We start from the raw sequence: 23,215 nt of genomic DNA, 5'->3' as shown, positions 1-23,215 counted from the left end.
GAAGTCACAGACGTAAACAACTCGGTGAGGACGTCAACAAAAAGACTGAAGTCAGTCCGAAGGCCTTTTGGCTTGAATTACACCAGCGAGAAAAGACCAACTCTATTGCGACAAATTTACAGCACGTAAGAATGAACTGGAGGGAGTCCGTCTGGGGTAATTTCACGCGGATTATGTGCTAATGAATAATAAAGAGTTTTGAATGAAAATGGAAGAGAATTGACATTTTCTCTGTATTTTTTTTTTTTTTTTTTAAAGATAGTTTTCATGTTTGCTTGAAACATTTCAAAATGAGTGCCGTTAATAATGACGGAAATGAAGCTGTTTGAAAGAATAAGAATGAAGTATATTTAATACAGAGGTGTCACCACGGTGCCCGACGCTCGCAGAGCAGACGGCGGTGATGACGTGGGCTTTCGATGTGATTCTTTATGATGCTGTAAAATATCCAAAACTCTTTGACACGTGAAGGTCCTGTGATATCTTTAAAGTTTCAGCCAAAGGGTTGAATTATTATGATTATCTGCAACGACAACAGACGAGCAGCTTCCACAACCACCTGCCGGTTAAAGACCAAAAGTGACTGATTTGTAATTGATGTTTCCATCGAGAGGAATAATGAGCATTTCTTACACACAAAAAAACAACAACCCTCGGATCGATACTATTTTCCGTGGCAACAGAGAGATGACAGATGATGCAGCGTCCTTCAAAACCTCCATAAAAGTGTGAAAAAACCAACAAGAAAATTACATTTTCCAATGTTGACAGAGATTTAAACGGGGTAAAAAAATAAAAAAAACTACTGTGATTTGTGTCTGGTCCCGCCTCATATAAAGTTTAAAGGACTTTACGGGAATCTGTCCAGTCCGAAGGAGTGACTTTTGCAAGCAAAGCCGAAAGAACTTGTGATAGAAACGTATTGACTTTGAATTTAACGGGAAGTTGAATGGGAGTCTGTGGAGGCTTTTCGGAGCCGACCTCTAGTGGCACTCGGTGGTATTGCAGCTTCAAGCACTTACATGCAGTCTGTGGTTATGTTGCTGAATAATGGACAGAAAAAAGGGTCTCCGCAGAACATGATGATGTCACAGTTAAGTTGACCTGTGACCTCTTGGATTTAAAATATCATTACTTCACTTGTGTTTCGCAATTAGCAAATTAATTCTTCAGTTATGTCCATAAATAAGTTTAGTGAGTGACCTTTGACCCCCCAAACTCTGTCGAGGTGCTCTTTGAGTCCATGTGAATGTGAGCGCCAAATTTGAAGAATATAAAAATATAATTTAATTTATAATAATAAAAGGAAAAAAGGTCAATAATTTCTACTATCTTAATTCCAGTATTTCAAATGATTTTACGAGAAAAAAAAAAGTGTTTATCTTTAATTTTTCCAATCAATAAACTATTAGAGCTAAAACTGTTTTGAAAACACGAATATCACGCTGTGCCCCCCCCCCCAATTCAACCTTCTGTTTTATTTAGTTTTTTGTTAATGGAAATCGAATCACAGCGAGGGAACGAGGTTCTGTCAAACATGGTTTACACTGCTGTCCACACACACACACACACACACACACACACACACACACACACACACACACACACACACACACACACACACACACACACACACACACACACCTTGTGCAACGACGTTCTCTCCACCAGCTGGAAAGGGGACGGGTCCACTCGGATCTCATCGATCTCCATCGGCTTGTCAGTCTCCGCCTCTTCCCACGCTTTGATCTGCGGGCGGCGAATAAAACAAAAAAGAAAAAGAAAAGGAAAGTCACGTACGAGTTTCGGCCCGAAAGGGAAATGTGACACGGTTTTGTTTTCATGAGTCATTTAAAAATGTTTTGCATAATGATTAAATACATGTGGCAACAATAAAAAAACAACCTGTAAACACTGAGCTGAGTAATGAGTTCCCAATGACAGAAACACCTTGAAACCCAGAGCTGCTGTCCTTGCATGTCTGACACCTCTGAGTCTCTATGGATTTTAGACCTGCGAGGCGGTCCGGTAGAATTTACAGGGTGTTTTTTGGGAGCGCGCCAAGCAGACGATGTCATAAAAAGATTTAATATTCTGTCTGTGTACACGCCGCCGTTAAAAGTGCTCCACTTCTGAGTCTCCTCCTCGAGTGTGACACACATCTCCGACGCCGGCGACCTACATTTGACGAGGATTTGAATGCTAATAATTGGGGATCTGCTTACGTCGTGTCTCGTCGAGGAGAGAAAACCAACAAAAAAAACTGGCGAGAAGTCGGAATCGATGGGATGAATGTTTGGCGGAGACACATTAAATCAAAACTAAACGACTGATGTACCTCATCGGAATTTCTAATTTTTTAATGACATCAGCTCATGCGGGGAGATTTCTGAATGACCATATTTGGACAAGCTGGGAAGGAGAACCCGAGGACACTACGCCCCGCCCGCCACTCAATGACAGGATTGTTAAACATAATTTTTTTACCCAAACAGATCATCAACGATATCGTCCCACATTAAATTGAATTTTGACTGCGATTCTTAAATCACCTAAAAACTCAGTCCTTGCTGTAAACTGTAAAGACTTATTTTCCTCCACCTTAGCGGCTTGTGACGGGACAATGTTTGGTGTCTCAACACGTGTGTGAGTATTTTGATAATTAAGCGGACATCTCGGTAAAATAATGCAAATCCATCCATCATCCCTCCAAATCATCAGCGCACCTCGTCTGGTGTCATCGTGTCCGACAGCGGAGGAGGAAAAAGTTCCTGGAGACACAAAGAGGAAGAAAAACATCAGAGATATTTCAGACAATTAACAATGAGGTCAATATGTAATGCAATACATGTTAAAGTCCAGCAGATGGCAGTAAAGTTCAATCGGGGGGAAAACAACAAAAACAAAAACGTAGGCCATTCCAGAATCACACCAACCTCTGGGACACACCTGTATTTACTTACTACAGCAAGCAGAAGTTATGGAACACAAAGGGACAGTGTAAACATAAATAAATAAAAATTAAAAAAAGCTTCTACTCCTGCGTCGAAATGTGAATTGTGCACTTTAAGCTCCTTTGTGGAGATCGGCCTTCTAGTTGGTAATTTCCTTCCCTCATTCATTCGCTCCACTTTCAAGGCAGGTCGATTTGTTTCTGTCCTTGAAGGCACAAAAATTACATCAACTTCCTCAAATAATAATACATCAGCTGAGAGGTTTTAGCCTCTTTTTAGTTTTTTTTATTTGAGTAAGTTCCAGTCTTTTCCCACTACGACTGCGACACAAATATACTCATTCATAAAAAAAATTCAAATAAATGTTTGATAAAAACTAAGTCAGTGTTGGGTTTAGATGCCATCAGGAGCTGGTGAAGTAGACAAAACACCTGATTCACAGAAACCATATCCAAGCCTTGGTTTTGGCTTTGATTGCTGGTTCCAATAACCCCCCCCCCCCCCCGTCTCCTCCCCACCTCCTCCTCCTCTCAAGGCTCGTAGGCTTGTGGCGGATGTAAAAACAATCCCCGTGGAGGAATAGGATTGAATCCAGAAAGCCTAATAGAGAAATCAGACCGGTAATTCACACCGCAGCAGTGGGTGCAGCTGAAATCAAATTCTAATCTTGCCAAGCTTTTTACAAGCATACGCTTTTTTTTATTTCAGTGTTGGTTTTCATTCCTGTGGATGACATGTATTGGTTTCCCCCCGCGAGCCGGAGCTGAATGTAATAACTACCAGCCTCCAGTATCTGCCTTCCGCATTTCCATATGAGAGAGGCGCTGAAAAGAAAAAGATGCTCGACTTCGGGGAGTTTGTCTGAGGACATGGGAGGAGGTGGAAGGAGGAAGGAGGGGGTGAGGTGGGGGGGGGCAGTTTGTGTATTCATGCGCCGCTGTCAATCACATCAAGTGTGCGTCTACCTGAATAGAAATCAGACACCCTGTAATAAAAAATTCACCCGGCGAAAAAAACAAAAAAGGATAAATATTTAAATTGGAGCAGAGCCGCTGTAGAGGATGTGTGTTTGGGGATGACATCGATGGCGTCGACAGTTGTCCGATCACATTAGATTAAAGAAAAAAATGTAAAACAAATTCGCTATTCGCTACCAATAAAAGAGAGGAGGGGTCTGAAAATCAGAAACAACCAATCGGAGAGCAGCCTGACAAACGTTGAAGGACTTGTAAATTGTTTTTTTTAATACTCACTAACAGACTACCAGTTGCATTCTACCAGTAAACTATTATTATATAATTAATTTATGTTTTACATGTTAAAGCAAGCGGCAGCCAGCAGTGACGTCACCACGTTGGTTTGTGAACGTTACGAAGCCTCCAGTTTAGAATCTGTCCGTCGCCATCTTTGCTAGTTCGGAGCGGTTTGGAGCAGGAAGTGACCATATTTGGACGAGCTGGGGGAGGAGCCAGTGGTGGATCCGTAATTTGACTTTTGACTTTGTATTTGATGAGAGAAGTTGAATGGGAGTCTATGGAGGCTTTTTGGAGCCGGCCTCTAGTGGCACTCGGTGGTATTGCAGCTAAAGACTCTTCTGGATCGGAACCATTTTTCAGACCTGGAAAAAGGCCACGAAGACATCAAACACACAGAAAACGCTCGGGAACGTGCACACACACACACACACACACACACACACACACACACACACACACACACACACACACACACACACACACACACACACACACACACACACACACACACACACCTGCGGCTGTCCCTCCGTCTGTCTGCTCTTCGAGTTGAAGAGATTTCTGAGTGTTTTCCTCACAGACTGAAGAGGACGTTTGCCTGAGCGAGAGAGAGAGAGAGAAGAGAGAGACACAGCGGTTGAAGGTCAATAAATTATACAAATGCAGCTGTGGAGAAAATAACTCGACTGCGAATGGAGATCTTTCTTTTCTTTTAGGAGACTGCTAGACACCAAGAAACCCCTCATTGTTGTTGCCTGGATACCGTTTCTCCGGGAGGCTGTGTTGTTGTTGTTGTTGTTGTTGTTGCTGTTGTTGAGGAGTTTACTGTGCCATAATAGACACACACACACACACACACACACACACACACACACACACACACACACACACACACACACACACACACACACACACACACACACACACACACACACACACACACACACACACACACACCATCTGGTTACGTGCGGCGAACACGCTGCCAAACCTTCCCCTCGCTGCCGTTAAGGGTTTGCAAAGTTATTAATTTGACATCTGTTGAGGGGCCGAGACAAACAAGCACGTTGGCATCAGTCTGGCTCACTGTGTCAAAAGGCTGACAAATTAATAAAATAGACGAGTTTTAATGTTTTTATTTAGTCCAGTAATTGGCCCGAGGGTACGTCTGCGGAGCGGCAGGATACCAGACGACCTTCGGAGGGAATTATTCTCCACGAGAGAGCTAACTGGTTCTTAAACCGCTGAACGGGCAGAAAAAACCCCACTTGAGTTACACGTGTTTTTTTTGTGACCACAACTCAAGCAGAGAAACATCTAATTTGTGCCAATTTTTTTTTTTTTTTTTTTGGGGGGGGGGGGGGAGTCGCAGGGAGCCAAAATCCACTAAGTGGGGATGGTGGGAACCTACGATTGTTGTTGTTGTTGTTGTTGTTGTCTACAGCCGAGTCAACAACTTGAGACGCGAGGATGGAGTTTTAAAAGACGACCTCTGTAATCGGACTGTTTCACAAGTAGACAGATTAAGAGTCCTCTTAGAGCTACTTTGACAAAAATGAAAGTGTGCCGAGAACATTTGCTCACATAGCTGAGCTCCACCCAAACTGGCTGAACAAGCGTCTTTTATGTAAACGATGACAAAATTGCTCGGATGCAGTAGTTACTGAACGTAACTACAGTTCTATGAGCACGTTAAGATTTTAGTTTCCCAGACGACGATCGAGGGAAACACCGGCGTGGGCTTCTCGTTAACGTTAACGCTGTTTTTTTGTTTTCCAACTTTTACGTAACATCGCGTAGTTTCTGGGTCCCGACGGGTTCTCCTTCGTTCAGACTCTCTGCGTCCTCGTGGGCTCTTAATCTACTTTGCACATACGAGAAACCCCGACGAGCTTCAAACACCGTCTGGGACGTGACTAAATGCTGAGTCATCTCTGTTGACATATTTCTTTTTTTATCTGAGGAGAAGAGAGAAAAAAAAAAAAAAGAGAGGGGGGGTTGAGTGAATCCTATTACATCATCCTAGTGAGCAGAGCTTGTCTGAAGGAATCAATATTACTGTGACGAGCCCCATAAGGCCCGAGCCTCCGAGTCACGCAGCTGCACCAGTGTCACGGAGATAAAAAAGGAAACCGGGGGAGATTCGGAAATGTTTTTGTTTCCACGTCGAACTGGCTGTTAGCTTCAGGAAACCTCTGTCCTTCTCTAACCTCAGGAGAAGGTATCCAAAATCTACTCACCGGGAACGGGAACCGTGTGATTGGACGACGGCTCCGGGGGCTTCGGGGGAGGCAGCGGGCCGTTCCTCTCCTCCTGGACCGGAGCGCCCTGAGGACCACAACAACTACCGACGTCACTGCAGCAAGTTACCGACTAAAATAAAATATGTATTTATATCGTGGAGCAATTCCGCTCTCAAAACATCACTAAACGTTTTTGTTTCGAGCGATCTTCGTTTCCTCTTACATAAATGTGTGCGATGTTTACAACGCCGGGAAGTAGGCCGACTCCTTAGCGACGGCCCTAGCAACAGAGAGGATTTCTACTCCGTTTTAATGCTCTTTAGAGATCAAACTGAATAAATACAGCTCGTAGAAACACTAAACTGCTCAGCTAGCTCGGTCTGCCTGTAACAAAGATATCTGATGAATAAAGATATCGATGGACTTGTGTATTTTTGTGTCGTGTTAAAATCAAACCGGTTCAAGCTACCCGCCGCTAGGATTGTAAGTGTGCGACTATCCGTGGTGATACGGTACGGGTGCTCGGAGCGACCAAAAAGGACCAAATGGGTCACAGTTAATAGACCTATAACAAGTAGAAACAACACTATATTCCATAATGTATGAAATTTAATTTTAGTGATATATTCCCATTGAGAAGGCGGAGTGATATTTTCTAGGGATTTGATTTGTTGCAAATGTTCAGTTGACCAATCAGGTCGCTGGATTTGGAACTACTTGTATAAGAATAGTTCAACCTGAAACGAAAACAACTGATGGTAAAAAAAAGCAACAAAAAAAAGCAGCATTATTACATGAATCAGAAGCCCACCTCTTCCTCCTCCTCTTCCTCTTCCTCCTCCTCCTCTTCCTCCTCCTCCTCCTCCTCCTCCTCATCCACAAAGGCGAAGGACTCCCAGCTGTGTTTGTGCGACAGGTTCTGCTCCTGTAGGCTGCGACCCTGAACTCACATCCAGGAAAAAACAAACAATTAAAACGTATTAGTGGCGCCGGCGCGTTCAGAGCCGAGAAAGCGTTTCAACACACTGGGAACTTTATTTTTTAGCCGCGTTAAAAGAAATATAAGAGACAGACGTTTCTAGTTTTGACTTTTCAATACAGAATAATGTTTGATTTTCTTTGGTGGAGCCCAAACTGACACATCGCAGCAGCCGCCTGTTTGTACTTGTCTAAAATCATCACTGAACATCCTCCCAATATATTCTACAATTGTAAAGACTGCAAGCGAATCAGCCACATCAAAACAATACAAAACTAAGATTAAAACTGCAAAAGACAGAGTGGAGTCTCAATGCATCATGGGAGGAGCTCCAGGAAACTGAAGGGACACTTGAGCCAGATATAACAATGAGAGAAATGTGATCTGACTTCCTGACAGTGCAGTAAATAATACCATGAAGTCTTTCAACAGGTGAAACATTCATGAAATCTTTTTCAATTATTTATCATTCTGGAGTTTATTGAGGAAGATGAATGTGTTTATTTTCATGCTGATTTCCAGTGTTGCACATTTTAAATGACAAGAAATCTGACCTCAATGTTTCACTTTTTCATTTCAGACTGATTTCATCACAACAATAAAGTAGAAGAGGTTCTGATCCAGTTCGTACTGTAAAAATATCTGAATACAGAAATTAACCACAGCAACTATAGTATCCTTACATTCTCCATTATCATACGTAACGAGAGGAAAAAAGTATAAATCTTTGTAATTTATCTTCAAAATAAATTAAAAATTAAAAAAACTTTCCATATGAACTCTTCAAAATTATATCATGTATATTGATTTAATGAAGCTGAATTAAAGGGCTGATCACAGTCATTACATTTTTCTGTTCAGTATTTAAACTATTATTCTTATCATTATTAAAGCCTAATAATAGTTTAAAAACATGAAAGGAAGAAAAGCCTTTTTATTGGCATCAAATATTTGGATCATATAAATAAATATAACATTTCTGTTTTGTCTTTCAGGCTTTGTAAACAATAGATATATGATAATAAAAAAATTTTTTAAAAAGCTATATGACTTAAAATGTCAACTTAAATAATAGAAATGACTGACTGATAGGTACCAATAATCAAAACGAACAGTCTACTGTGGTGGAAAATGATGGAAATATGACATTCGTGTGTCAAATAATTGAAATTGAAATAAAGGAGCGTATCTGAGTGGGAAGAGGTTTTCCTCACCTGCATCAGGAGCCTCCTCTCCGGAGACAACCACCAGTCGCAGAGAGCCAGAAGCTCCACCCGGTCGATGCTGCCCAACAGGATCATCGAATCTGGAAACAGGAGAGGAATTACCGACTCAGCAATAACAAATTAAATATTCCTCCCTTAGATATTATAATTTGGGCTCTGTTTCTCATTTTGTTTTATCCCATTTTGCTCAGAAGTCTTTTACCTTTGGAGTCGACCAGCGGGATGGATTTGAGCGAGGAGGAGTCCAGCAGCAGTTTGACTTCCCGGTACGTCGACTGAGAGGAAATAAACTTCACCTCCGTCACCATGATGTCTTCCACGAAGATGTTGTACTGGCTGTGGGAACGGAGAGCGAGACGTGGTAAACACCTGATATGAAAATCCTCTCGCACGCTTCTCGGGGTTTTTAAAATTTCGATTTCATTACGGGACAGAATTTGTTTTGCAATCATGCAGGATGTGAAATTACATTTACACAAAAAAAACAACCTCATGTGTCCGAAGCCGAGCTCCGGCAGGTACGGCAGCTTCTTGACCTGGATGATGGAGTCGTACAGCGAGGGCTGCAGGCCCTGCGCCACCATGTTGGCCAAGATCACCGCCACCATCATGGGCAGGATGTGGGAGATCTGACCCGTCAGCTCGAAGCAGATCACCGCCGTGGACACCGTGTGAGTCACCGCCCCGGTCAGCGCCGCCGCTCCTGAGATCGGGCGAGATGGAGGGAGGAATACGGAGGGGAAAAGGGCGGACGAGGAGGAAGAGAAGGACGATGAAGAAAAAGTGGCTCAACAGGTGTGAGATCAAAAGAAGAAAAAAAAAAGGAGAATCGAGAAAATGAACGGAGGAGAAAAGAACGATTTTAAAAAGAGTTGCGACACAACACAGATTACTGGGAAGATATTTAAGGGGGACAGGAAGCACACAAAAAAAAAAAAAATGATAAAGGAGCAGGAAGAAGGGGAGAAAGCGGAGAGATGGACTTTTGTAGGGCAGCTGGGTGGGGGAGGGGGAGGCCACGTTTTCTGGGTCAGCGACGGAGGTGAGGACAGCGGAGCAAACCCACGGTGACATTTAACTGTCAGAGCGAAGCCACCACATGCTCTGATGGAAAGGAGGAAGAGGAGGAAAGGGGGTGGGGGGTGACAAAGAAAGGGTGGTGGGGGGCGAAGGGGGGGGGGTGAGGAAGATTAAGGTTGGGGAGGACAACCTGACAACGAGTGAAGACCGGAGGGGCTGACAGGAGGAAGAGGAGGAGGAGGAGGAAGATGAGAGAAGTGACAGTAGAGAGGGAAGACGACCGGAGGAGGAGGAGGAGGAGGAGGAGGAAGAGGAGGAGGAGGAGGACAGCTCGGCAGGAATGCTTTGATGATATGAGTTTTTAAATATTCAACAGTGATTTGTTGATGATTTGAACTGATTAAATCTTATTGGATATTTTAGGAGGATGTAGATTGATTACATTAAACCAGGAGTCTCCAACTCACCATGGAATTTTTATTTATTTATATATTTTATTAATCTGTCCGAGAGAGCGGCGCTATCAAGGTGATGGATTAACGCATGGAACGATCTCACCAATCGCAGAAGGTGGAGCTCCGCCCACAGTGAGACATGCAGAGATCAGAGGACAGAAACACAGCAGAGGTTTAAGCTCCGCCCACAGTGAGACATGCAGAGATCAGAGGACAGAAACACAGCAGAGGTTTAAGCTCCGCCCACAGTGAGGCATGCAGAGATCAGAGGACAGAAACACAGCAGAGGTTTAGTGACAGTGAGACATGCAGAGATCAGAGGACAGAAACACAGCAGAGGTTTAAGCTCCGCCCACAGTGAGACATGCAGAGATCAGAGGACAGAAACACAGCAGACTCTCACACTGAGCTGGAAACAAAACAGCTGCTCAGAAATGAGGTCAAATAACATAAATACAATATTTTCAGCTGGACTGCAGCAGCAAGGGGGCGGAGCTATGAAGAGATTTTCAAATTAAAAGCCCTCCAGTTATACAGAGGTTCCAGACATATACTAGGTAAGACTGGATTTCATGAGTTAAATCTGATATCAGAACGATTTATGGACACTTTTCAAACTACTTTGTCCACACAAGTTGTCGACATCCTGACAAAACCAAACGGATGGGAGGAGCTATATAAGAGGCGGAGCAGGAGACTGACCAATGACTGCGTACCCTCCGGGGATGATGCGGTAGAGGATGCCGTCGAACAAGATGCCATGAGGAAACAGGGAGGCCATGATCTCCCCCACCAGCCGGCCGAACGCAGCTCCTACGGGCAGGGGATGGAAAAAAGAGCGACAAGATGAATAGATTTTCAAAATAAGAGCTCGTGGCATTTTACTGTAAAATACGTGAATCCATCAGAGCAACCAGAGCTCCGTGTTTTCTAGTAAGAGCAGATGGTGGAGAGGCTGATGCAATAAATCACCCACTTTGTACCTCAAGCATTTTTCCTTCATACACAATCTGTTAGAAAAGAAGTGGTTGTAAAATTAAAACAGTCTAAAATGACACTTTAATATAAAATATAATATAATGTAATATAATATAATATAATATAATACATCAGTGTTAAAGAAACTGTAAAAAAAACAATTCCTGCGTTGCGTTTCCATTTTTCATGGACTCCCTGCAGTCTGGTCTCATTTAAAAGTTTAACAACTTCACGGGACACATTTTAATACCATAAATAAACACACACATTCAGAACTAAATGAATTAGTTTTGAAGTTGTTTACTTGCTGCTAACAATGAATATCTTAAACTGGAGAACTGTTAAAGGTCAAACTCCACAAAACAAAAACAGTAAAACGGCAACACGTAAACACCGATTCCTCAAATATGAATTTGAATCATAATAAGAATCTTAGGAACAAGAAAACTGAACAAAGAAGAACATTTTCAAATTGAGGTTTATGGTTTCAAATGGGCAAAAAATAAAACGGGCACCAAAAAACAAAAGAGAATATTTCTGGATAATGAAGAACAGGACAATGACGGCTGCAGGTGTTTGTGCTCACCGAGTATGAAGACGGGCATGAAGGCCCCGGACGGGATGGGCATGGTGGTGGCCACGGCCGACATCCAGAACTGCAGCGGAGGAGAAACATGCAGTTTTATTTAGTCTGTGTGTGTGTGTGTGTGTGTGTGTGTGTGTGTGTGTGTGTGTGTGTGTGTGTGTGTGTGTGTGTGTGCGCGTCGACAAGCGAGCGGGTCGACGGCTATTACCTCTCCCTCCGTTTGTGTTTTCGATGATCGCTCCCTTTGTTGCAGCAGGTTACCCACCTAATACTAATTAGATCCGGACCGAGATGCTGCGTTGCATAGCAACAGGAGGGATGTAAAGAGCCCCGTGCCCTTTTGAGCTCTCGTCCGTCGCTGCGTTTACATTTCAGCATTACAAAAAAAACAACAACAAAATAAAACATATCCTGCTATTCAGATGCAGTGCGGTGAGCCGGTGTGTGTGTGTGTGTGTGTGTGTGTGTGTGTGTGTGTGTGTGTGTGTGTGTGTGTGTGTGTGTGTGTGTGTGTGTGTGTGTGTGTGTGAGCCAAATACATTCAGGTGTCCTTGAGCAAGGCACTTAATCTACAGTTAATCTATGTGCTGTGTCTTTACTAAGTGGACCACAGACTGAATATAAAAGAGTTCGTAGCTTCAGGTCTGTAAAATGGTTCTGATCCAGAAGTGTCTTCAGCTGCAATACCAGCGAGTGCCACTAGAGGTCGGCTCCAAAAAGCCTCCGGCTCCATAGACTCCCATTCAACTTCTCTCATCAAATCCAAAGTGAATAAAATGTGTCCATCAGTTATCTCGGTGTTGTTAGCTAAAGTCACTCCTTCTTCTTAGTTTTCTGGAGGTCCATCTGAAAATAATCCCTCATTCATTAGAAAAGAAGATTCAAGAAGACCTGTTTTTGGGGGCGTGTCTGTTTGATTGACAGGCCTGTGGTGCAGTCAGGTTACAGCTATCGGTGGGGCGGGACGTAGTATTGTCTCGTCCAAATATGGTCACTTCCTGCTCCCAAAACCGCTCCGAACTAGCAAAGATGGCGACGGACAGAAAATTCCCGAAACTCGAGGCTTCGTGACGGCCGTAGCGTTAATGATTACCTTCAGACGAGCTCTGGGTGTTTACTGTGTGTGTGTGTTTCCACCTGCACAGGTAACCCCCCTCCCCTCCCCCCCCCATCCCTCCCTCCTCGTTCTGATTTTCAAGGACCGCGGTGAGAAACAGTAAATCACCATTTTACCCGTTCAGATTAGGATTCTGCACATCGCCGCTTTCGAGAACTTAATCACTGCGGAACAAGATAAAAACTCATTAGCGCGTCTCTCACTTGGGCGGCGGAGAGGACGGCGCTCAGGCTCTTCTTCTTCATCTTCATCATCTCCCTTCTAATCCTCGACAGCCACACACACACACACACACACACACACACACACACACACACACACACACACACACACACACACACACACACACACACACACACACACACACACACACACACTTAAAACACTCCATCAGTGTCACAATCCCGAGACAGATGGAAGAACAAACACGGAGACGCTGTGAGTGGGAAAAAAATAATAATAATACAGAGAAACAAATATAGATGGCTGCTTGTGTGTGATGAAGAGGAGATGGAGGTAAAAAAAAAAAAAAAGTCTGATAGGAGAGCAGCTAAAAGAGGCTGTTCACTTCCACGACTGATTCGATCACAAGTGGACAGAATAATAAACTCTGGATTCATGCTGGACGACTTCTCGGATAAATAAATAACTAAATGGATGTCCAGCTCTGGATTTCTCACCAACTTCTCGGGGAAAAAAACTCCAGAAACAAGAAATCAAAATCTGAAAAATGTTTTTGTGTAAAAACACACCAATAAAAGGACAAACATTCACACTCCTGAACTTTCTACGACCCATTTCTATTTATACTTCTCAGGGCACCTCCTTTGTGTTTCGTTGGATGACAACATCGACCCCCCCCCCTTTTTTGTTGTTGTTCACAGGTGGCGCGCCCATATCTGGTCATTTCCGGCCGAGCCAGCAGAAATGTGATTCGTTACGACTCTTCCTTTGGGATTTTTCCACTGCTGACTCAGCTTTTTTTTTTCCTCTCCCGGGTTCACAGGTGTAAACTCCCCGCACCTTTTCTTCTCCTACGACGATCCGCCTCATCTTTGTCACATCGAAGGCGACGCGAAAAGAACAAAGAAGTTCCCCCAAAACTAAAATCAGTGACGTCACACCCCGTTGGTTTGTGTGTGTGTGTGTGTGTGTGTGTGTGTGTGTGTGTGTGTGTGTGTGTGTGTGTGTGTGTGTGTGTGTGTGTGTGTGTGTGTGTGTGATTCAGACGTTGTTTATATCGACGACATCATCTCTCAGCCGAACTGAAGACGCCGGCGGTAAAAGTCGTCCCAACTTTTTCGGTTTAACTTGACAGCTGTGCGTTCGAGAACGGCTGACGGCAGCAGAAGGTGACGAACAAGCAGCGTGTGTGTGTGTGTGTGTGTGTGTGTGTGTGTGTGTGTGTGTGTGTGTGTGTGTATATATGTGTGTGTTATAAGCAGCCAGCTGCTGCTCAGTTTTGGCTGCATTAAGTTGGCACCGCGGGGAGCAGCTCTGCTTAGCGGAGAAGCGGCGTGACTAAAGCGACGCGGCGCGAGACGTTGAGTGACAGGCCGCGATATCCCGTTGACGGGATTTAATTTCTGCTGAATGTGAAAATAAAAACATTTAAAGAAACTCCCAATAGATTTTTGGATGATTTTCAAGCAAATACAAAAAATAACTTTTATGTTTGGGGGGTTTGTTTTGTGAAATCTAATAACGCTCATTTTCACGAGTGTCTAAATAAACCGGGAGCTTTTCGTCGGGTCACGTGACTTCCACTCTGAGAATTTTTGTTGTTGTTGTTATTTAGTGAGAAAGTAAATTTCCCAGCTTCTCCCGTCTGTCGGTGCTCGAGCTGCAGACGAAGCTGCAGACTTTTCCTCTTTTTTTTTCCAGAGCAGGAGGCAGCGACAGCTTGGAGATGTTGTTTTTTTCCCTGCATCAGATCAACAGACTGCAGGCGGGTCACAACTCAGAGTAGTTAGAGACCAGACTTCGTCTGTCTGTGTTTCCACACAACCAGAACAAAAACTAAATAATAATAATAATAAAAGAGAAAAACTGGAGTCACACTATTTTTAAATGAGATAGAAAAACAACAGTATAAATATAAAGCGGCTGATCTTTAACTTTGAAACAGCTTTGATTTGTTTCTTTGTGTCTTGATTGGAATTAAAAATCAAACAAACTTCGCTCGGTGGTTTAACACGAAGAATCTCTCGTATCAAACTCTCAACAGTCGAGTGAAATAGTTTACGTGAAACAATTCTCCGGCTTTAAAATGTTGTTTAAATGAGAATAAGACAGAAAAGATGTGCCGATGATGTTTTCATCTGTTTCTTTTCTACATTTTGAAATGTAATTCTCTCGCTGTGAAGCACTTTGAGTTGTATTTCTTGTATGAAAGTTGTTACACAAATAAAGTTAATTATTATTATTATTATCATGTTGGGAGTAGATTACAGCAGCGGAGTAGAGGACGTGTAAAAAACTGTCCAGTGCATCTCGATTTTTCTGTTAGTGTGTGTGTGTGTGTGTGTGTGTGTGTGTGTGTGTGTGTGTGTGTGTGTGTGTGTGTGTGTGTGTGTGTGTGTGTGTGTGTGTGTGTGTGTGTGTGTGTGTGTGTGTGTGTGTGTTCATTAACTGTCTCCAGATTGTGATTCTTGAGTCCTCTGATCAGTATTTTTAGGACGGTGTCCGGCCGGTCATCAGGTTTCCTCTCCGACTTCGTCTGGATGTTAATGAAGCCGTTCGTTCCTACGGAGAGCGGTTTGTGCGGTCGGGACGTTAAACGCATTAATAACACGCCTGCGTGAGATCATCTGAAACCCGCCAGCTCCTCATCACGTGTTCACCAGGAAACGGCTCTTCGTAGGAGATAATTGACTTTTAGATTTTTTTGCAGATTTCAAACTGAGATCATAAGTTTCACACCGTTTGGTCCCATTAACATCCTGATGCTACGTGCTGTTTATTAGCAGTTGTTGCTGCCTTGTTGTTGTTGGTTTATTGATCGATGTTGATGTTTGTTCGCTTTCTGGTTTCGTTTTGCTGATTCACAGTCGAGTCGCGGCGCCCGGTTCAGATTTATACATACAGGTCTATTCTCATAAAATATTTAAGAAAGCAACTAAGACGACAGCGAGAATCCTGAATCTCTGTGTGTGTGTGTGTGTGTGTGTGTGTGTGTGTGTGTGTGTGTGTGTGTGTGTGTGTGTGTGTGTGTGTGTGTAGCTGCTTTAAAGAAAACATAAGAAAGCGAGAGCTGCTGGCAGCTTGCCAACACTGTTGACCTTGGACAAGAAGAAACAGGAAGAAGACGAACACACGCACACACACACACACACACACACACACACACACACACACACACACACACACACACACACACACACACACACACACACACACACACACACACACAGATGTCCCCGTCATCAACACACAACATAAGTGACCTGCAACAAATGTCCCTAATGAAGAGGCGGATGGTGACGAAAATGCTGACGTCAGGTGGAGCCAGTCACACACACACACACACACACACACACACACACACACACACACACACACACACACACACACACACACACACACACACACACACACACTCAAGCTCACACCTGCATAATCAGGCAGATGCATCATAGAAGAACATACTCACATACATAGAAACGGTGACACACACTTGAAATGCACACAAAACATGTCTAAACACACACACGCACACACACACACACACACACACACACACACACACACACACACACACACACACACACACACACACACACACACACACACACACACACTTCCCAGCAGGCCACAGACCTTCATGAGGAAGAAGAGCGGCAGGATGACGAAGACGCTGACATCCGGGTGCAGCCAGGCGGCGGAGCGGCCCAGACCGACCGGATGAGGAGAAGGAGATCGCGAAATCTTCGTCCAGGTGAAGTTGTCGAACAGGGAGTTGATGCACTCTCTGGGCATCAGCTGGAGAGGGGAGGAAGGGGGGGAGGGGAGGCGGGGGCGGGGGGTGGTGAGAGCATGACACTGGATATAAAAGTGTTCGTAGCTTCCGGGTCTAATAAAAGGTTCCAATGCAGAAGTACCTTAAAGCTTCAATACCAGCAAGTGCCACTAGAGGTCGGCTCCAAAAAGCCTCCGGCTCCATAGACTCCCATTCAACTTCTCTCATCAAATCCAAAGTGAATAAAATGTGTCCATCAGTTATCTCGGTGTTGTTAGCTAAAGTCACTCCTTCTTATTAGTTTTCTGGAGGTCCATCTGAAAATAATCCCTCATTCATTAGAAAAGAGGGCGTTGGCCGAGTCCAATGACTCATTCTGTTTTGATGAGTCACGACTAATTCACTTCCAACCATGTTTTTGTTTTTTTTTGCTCCAAACATTTTTGCCGTCTGGATTTGCTGGCGGGGGGTAAAAAAAAAAATTATTGAAAAAAAAAAAAAAATTCGGCAGCTCCTGCATCTGCAGAACGCCGCCGTCACTTCCGTTTTTTTTCTCCTACTTCCTGCCGGAGTCACGGCTGAATCGAGGTCCTAAATAATCTGGACGGAGGACGAGAAAGAAAAAAAAAAAAGGCCCATAATAGGCTTTTTTCCTTTTTTCTTTCTTTTTTTTTTTTTTTAAATGCCGGGTTCACGTCTGGTTCACGACACCCTCACAGCGTTTAATCTCCCGCTCGGTGCTTTCCAGTCCGACTGGAAGGATTTCATTTTCCCCTAAAAGAGATATATATATATATACATATATATAAACATATATATATATATATATATATATATATATATAGACTGTTCGAGCGTGAGTTGCATCTGTCACACGGATCGTCGCTTTTCACTTGAAACGATTTTAAACGTCGACGTGTTGCTCAGTCGCTCGGCTGCCGTGTCAAAAAAAAGAAGAAAAAAGGGCGAGTGACGCGTCTAGAACGAGGGCGTGAAGCGTGTTTCGGTGTGATGTGTGCTCTCACACGCTTACAACACACACACACACACACACCTGGTTCACACTAAGCGGTCTATTCTGAGCACGTGTGAAACACATGATGAGCTTTTAGCTGAGCCGGTGATCTGAGCTCTCACCTCCAGAGTCTCTCAACGGGATTTTATTTGTGATTATTGTAATAAAAATATGTTTATTTTGTGGTGGAAATGTCTGAAAAAAGTTTAAAGTGATTTTTTTTTTTTTTGCAGTCCAGAAAGAAAAATGAGATTTTTTATTTTTTTAAAGCACTACCTGATAAAGGAATAAATATCCATTCACTTCCTGTGATAATAATCATGCTGCACATCAGAAATATTTGACTTCTGATCATTTTATTTATTGAGCACAGCTTCTGATGACGACCAATTTTTTGCCGGAAAATTCTGCAGGAATTATAAAAAAAGATTGCAAGCAGCTCGCAAATATTGCGGAGTTTGCTTGAATTTGCGTCAGTTGTTTGCGATTTATTGGAGCGACTGATTAATACGGTGGTCATAAGATTCTATAAATCAGCGTAGGATTTTGTTTGGTTGGCATTTAAAGCAACAGGACTGATGTAGGAAATGTTCATCTAAATTATGATAAACACCAGGAACGTTTATAAAGAAGATTCTCAAGTCTGTGACTGAAACCGAGTCAACTGGGAGGAATCTTTTTTTAAATTTATTTATTTTTATTCTCAGTTGGTGTTTTTACCTACAAAATGTGGGTTTTGCTTGAAGGTGCAAGAACTTTAACTGCATTGCAAAGTGGTGTTTAACAACATGTTAAAAAAATGATCTGTAGACGCATGTAGAAATAGATTGATATTTCACGGTGTACTTCTGTGTTTGTGAGAGGAGGTGAACTCTGACCTCTCCTGCCATGAACTGTCCGAACCCCGGTGGGAAGGTCAAGGTGGCGATGACCAGCGTTACCACGGCGGGAAAGATCAGCCGGCTGAACAAATAACAAGTTAAAATATAAAATAAAGCAAGATGCATGTTAAAAATAGAATAAACAAAAAGCACATACATAAATAACGCTCGTATTTAAGGAACGATACTTAAATCAGCACCGATTAAATAAAACTCGTGAATATATCACAATATATCAGAGCACCACATGTCTGTATTAACGTGAGGGAGGACTCACTGTTTGGTCAGGAAGCGGGTCATGGCGTTGGGTCGCCTCATGAACAGAACCACCTGTCTGTTCAGGTAGACGAAGAACGCCCCCAGAAACCCGCAGCAGATCCTGCACACACACAAACAAACAAACAAACAAACAGAACTTTATTTTCACAGCTGAATTATTAAGTCTTAAATATGACTTGACTTAAAAAAACATGAACTTGTCTTGTAATACAAGTTTGAAGTAAATAAACTAGTTCTACATGTTTAAAATGATGAAAACAGTCATGAAATCATTTTTTTGTGTTTGACAGCAAAAAATAAGTTTTCTGTCATTTTTGGAGGTTAAATCTAATTAATTGGGATTTCTTTCGTACCTTAAATGTCACATTTGCATAACGTTTCCCATATTTTACATCCTGTCTGTGAGGAGGTTTTGGACACACACACACACACACACACACACACACACACACACACACACACACACACACACACACACACACAGATGCCGTCTCACCCGATGATGGCGAACGCCGGCAGCTCCTGCAGGTCAAAGGGGAAATCCATCCTGAAGTTTGTCCTGAACAGAGCGGTGATGGTCACTGGAAGAGGAAGAAAAAACAGGAAGTGGGGAAGTTTATGTCATCGGGTGTTGTTGTTGTTTTTTTTGTCAAATTAATCAACAGTTCATGGTTTTAGATCTCTATTCTGTCCTTTTCTCTCTCTGCTCTCCCCCTCTCACCCACAACCAGTTCGAGGCAGATGCTCCGCCCACTTCTGAGCCCGGTTCTGTCGGTTTTTCTCCCTTAAAAAGGAGGGTGTTTTTTTTCCCTCCTAGTTTATGTGGGAAATTAATTTGTTTTAGTGTGGAATAAAAAAATAAAAAAATGTTCATTTGATTTGTCCCAAGATTGAAGAAGAGAGGTCCGGCTTTCCCACCCTGCTGCTACAGAGTTGGAGGAGGACGCCATCTGGTGGGAAAAAGCAGGACGTAGCTCTGTGATGTGGTCAGCGTCACCGTGGATACTGGAGCAACGGCGCCCTCTAGCGCCTGTTTGAAAAAGTCTCATGACACACACACACACACACACACACACACACACACACACACACACACACACACACACACACACACACACACACACACACAGATGTAATCGTACCTGCATCCTTGTTAAACACGGACAGCACTCTGAAGATGAAGGCGCTGAAGGTGGCGGCGAAGTATCCCCTCCAGTAGTTCCTCACGGCGAAGTAGGTGGACGTCACCTCGATGCTGAAGAGCACACCTGACGGGAAGAGCCGTCAAAACACGTCCAAAAAGACCGAGACATAACAAATAACTCGATGCTTCCCGTGAAGACATTTTGAGCTTTAGAAAGGGATGAAGAATCTGCGTTACCTCCGAGCGGCGTGCCGAAGCAGCAGCCGACGCCGACGGCACAGCCCACTGTCAGGATGTCCGTGTAGCAGTACGGGTTCTACTGATCCGGAGAGGACGGACAACACACACACAACAACACACACAACAACACACACGTGGACGACACATGTTTTATAATCACACCCGAGGTTGCCGTTTATACCGTGATCGTGACGGGAGACGTGTAATTTGTTGAATTTGTTTCCAATTCTTTATTTCGGGTGAATTGTTACGACTTCAGAAGGTCGGACGTTGTTTCCTGACATCAGCTTACCTGATAAACTCCCGAAAAGAAGGACATGAAGCGGCTGAGGACGGCCGCGCAGATGCTGGCGATGTGAACGAACGGGCCCTGAAGGAAGCAGGAGAATTCAAATGGAAACAAAGTAAAAAAAAAACAACAACAACTAAAAAAAACAAGTAAATTTGTCAATCGATTTATTTTTATTTTTTTCCACCTCTTTGCCGACGGGCATGCCGCTCCCCAGGGCGGCGGTCAGACCGATGACTTTGGCTACGAAGGCCTTTAGAGTCAGATACTCCTTCAGCACCACGCCTCTCAGGATGGTCTTCAGCTCCGGGATACCAGAACCTGAGACAGGAAGGGAGGCAGAGGTGGTTTAGAGTCACACACACAAAAAACACCTTACAGGATTCATCACATTTGCAAAACCTCACATCTCTAAGCTTCCTGGTTCGGTGACTACTCGAGGGGTCAAATCAGGAAAGGTTAACGGGTAATACTCCGAAGCTAGAATTTACCGGTGTCCCTTAAACGCCTCACGTGTGGACTCAGTTGACGAAAGCTACACAATAAAAATGAGTTTGAAAAGAGTGAAATGAGGTCCTCTAAATGTCAGATTTACCTAAACTGAAAGTCACAGAGGAGATCCTGAGAGCTTTATCAAATAATAAAATATTCTACTTCACTACAGGTCAGGTGAGGAGGAGAGACAACACGAGGACAAAGACAGGAGGAGGACGGGAGGTACGGACCGATGGCTTGAGGGGCGACCAGGTGACAGAAGAGGGAGGAGAAGAGGATGAAGATCAGGGGATAGGAGACCCAGGCCAGGAACTGCAGGGGGATGTTCCCCCGCAGCTCGCCGTGAATCCACTTATAGGCTTGAAGAGGGAGGACGGGAGAACAGGAGGACGGGAGGACGGGAGGACGGGAGGAGGACGGGGGAGGAAAGAGGAAGAAAGGAAAAACACACCGGAGGAGAGAAGGAGGGAGAATATCATTAAAGGAAAAAAGAAACGAGAGATGAAGATGTTTTTTGGGGTTTGTTTTTTTTACCTTGCAGGCTCTTGGCGCTGGCGTAGTCCATCGTCCAGCTGACCAGCGCCATGGTGAAGCCCAGCAGAACCAGGAAGATCCAGTCCTCTCCCAGCCGGGTCACCAGGAAGCGCTGCACCCGTGCTATGCAGTCTGTTTTAAAAACAAACAAACAAAAACCACAGAAGAAGACACATTAAGAGGACCAAATGCAGCATCCGTCCACGTCCCGGCGGCGGTGACACCCCCGCCCCCCTTGTCAGGACTCCTCACCTCGACACTTGGTGAAGGAGCGCTCCTTCTCCGCCGACGACGCCAGGTCCGGTTCGGCCGCGTCCTCCTCGGCTCCCGCGTTGGACCGCCGCCGGTTCCTCGGCCTGCCGTGCTGGTGTCCGTGGCGACCGTGGTAGCCGTTCTGGCCGCGGCGGTTGCCGGGGTGGCCGTGGCGCGGCCGGCCGTGGCCGCGGGGGGGGCCGCTGCCGTGCTTCCTGATCTGCCTCTCCGTCAGCAGCCGCGTGGCCTCCCGCCGGCCGGAGCCCCCGTGGTGCTCCTGGTACTCCCCATAGAGCTGTCAATCAAGCAGCGGACAACCAATCATCATCGGCAAATATTTGTAATAATCGATCTCATGGTTTTGAGTCATTTCTTAAGGAAGAGATGTTAAATGTGAATGTGATTTTCTGCTTCCTTCCTTTTTCCAAGCTGTATTTATTTATTTATTTAAATTCTATTTGTTTTTTTGTATATAGTTTTTTCTAAAAGTTTTTATTTTTACCATTTAATTAATTGAGAAACGTATCAAGAGAGCACTAACAAACTGTAGACTATTTTTTTTTATTTTAGATTAAAAAAAATATGACGCTTTTGAAACCGTAAATGTTTTTAAAGATGCAATTTCGTATAAAAAAACAAAGTGAAAGTTCTCCTCGATAAATGAAACAATAACCACATCGGGACACTAGAGGTCACCAGAAAGTCATAAAGGCTCAAATAATAAAAGAAAACGGTATCCGTTCAAATTGCATGTTAATTTCATACATAATAAACAAAAAAGCCCAAAATACGAATTAATTAATTTAACAGCAGTCAGATTTGACCGACCAGCATGAACGTGATGTAACTGAATGACGACACACGACAGAGTTAAACCAGAGTCAGAGACTGGAACTAGGCTGATGTGAGGGGGCGGAGCTTAATAAGGAAAATAAACCGGCTTCTGTGTGACTCATATGTGAAATATGTAGTCTGCTTCCATGAGATGCTTCAGATGTCTGTCAGCATCATCAGTTACTCAATGGTGAACTGACTTTCTTTCTTTTTTCTTTTTTTAGTAGACCTCATGCACTATGTAGAAAGTGGTTGCCGTGGCAATCCCACAATGCAATATCCACACCTCTCAGTGATGATTGACACCATCGTGACCGAGGAAACCCGACTCAGCACTAATCACTTGTGTACCCCCCTCCCCCCCACACACACACACACTTTTCCTTCGCTGCTCCCTGCTCTCCCCCCCCCCCCCCTCCCCCCTCTCACCCTGGCTGCTGAAACCCAACTCTGGGGCTAAATTTAGCACCAGTGTTATCC

At 44.0% G+C, this 23,215-nt stretch overlaps 1 protein-coding gene across 2 annotated transcripts in view; it reads right to left on the bottom strand.

Annotated features, from left to right (window-relative positions):
- Nucleotides 1-23,215, bottom strand: part of LOC138627789 (chloride channel protein 1-like) — a 31,485-nt gene that overhangs the window by 4,903 nt on the left and 3,367 nt on the right. The window contains exons 2-22 of one of the 2 annotated variants that reach the window (XM_069710366.1): nt 21,902-22,196; nt 21,650-21,781; nt 21,346-21,474; nt 20,808-20,941; nt 20,624-20,701; nt 20,329-20,407; nt 20,090-20,215; nt 19,444-19,528; nt 18,946-19,047; nt 18,666-18,750; nt 16,634-16,795; nt 11,698-11,767; nt 10,836-10,946; nt 9,148-9,361; nt 8,861-8,994; nt 8,647-8,738; nt 7,265-7,393; nt 6,451-6,538; nt 4,726-4,808; nt 2,727-2,771; nt 1,645-1,749 (exon numbers count right to left, since the gene is read on the bottom strand). In XM_069710366.1, coding sequence (XP_069566467.1) covers nt 1,645-1,749; nt 2,727-2,771; nt 4,726-4,808; nt 6,451-6,538; nt 7,265-7,393; nt 8,647-8,738; nt 8,861-8,994; nt 9,148-9,361; nt 10,836-10,946; nt 11,698-11,767; nt 16,634-16,795; nt 18,666-18,750; nt 18,946-19,047; nt 19,444-19,528; nt 20,090-20,215; nt 20,329-20,407; nt 20,624-20,701; nt 20,808-20,941; nt 21,346-21,474; nt 21,650-21,781; nt 21,902-22,196 — 2,478 coding nt within the window. The remainder of the gene's footprint in view (nt 1-1,644; nt 1,750-2,726; nt 2,772-4,725; nt 4,809-6,450; nt 6,539-7,264; nt 7,394-8,646; nt 8,739-8,860; nt 8,995-9,147; nt 9,362-10,835; nt 10,947-11,697; nt 11,768-16,633; nt 16,796-18,665; nt 18,751-18,945; nt 19,048-19,443; nt 19,529-20,089; nt 20,216-20,328; nt 20,408-20,623; nt 20,702-20,807; nt 20,942-21,345; nt 21,475-21,649; nt 21,782-21,901; nt 22,197-23,215) is intronic. The other variant, XM_069710365.1, reaches the window with a different exon arrangement.

Source organism: Brachyistius frenatus, unplaced genomic scaffold, assembly GCF_029030835.1.
Source record: "Brachyistius frenatus isolate BFR_SWC_R1_liver_20210118 unplaced genomic scaffold, ASM2903083v1 Contig_91, whole genome shotgun sequence".
In the NCBI taxonomy this organism is placed as follows: domain Eukaryota; kingdom Metazoa; phylum Chordata; class Actinopteri; family Embiotocidae; genus Brachyistius; species Brachyistius frenatus.
The sequence above is the reverse complement of the archived record's forward strand: the minus strand, read 5'-3'. Positions and strand labels throughout refer to the sequence as shown.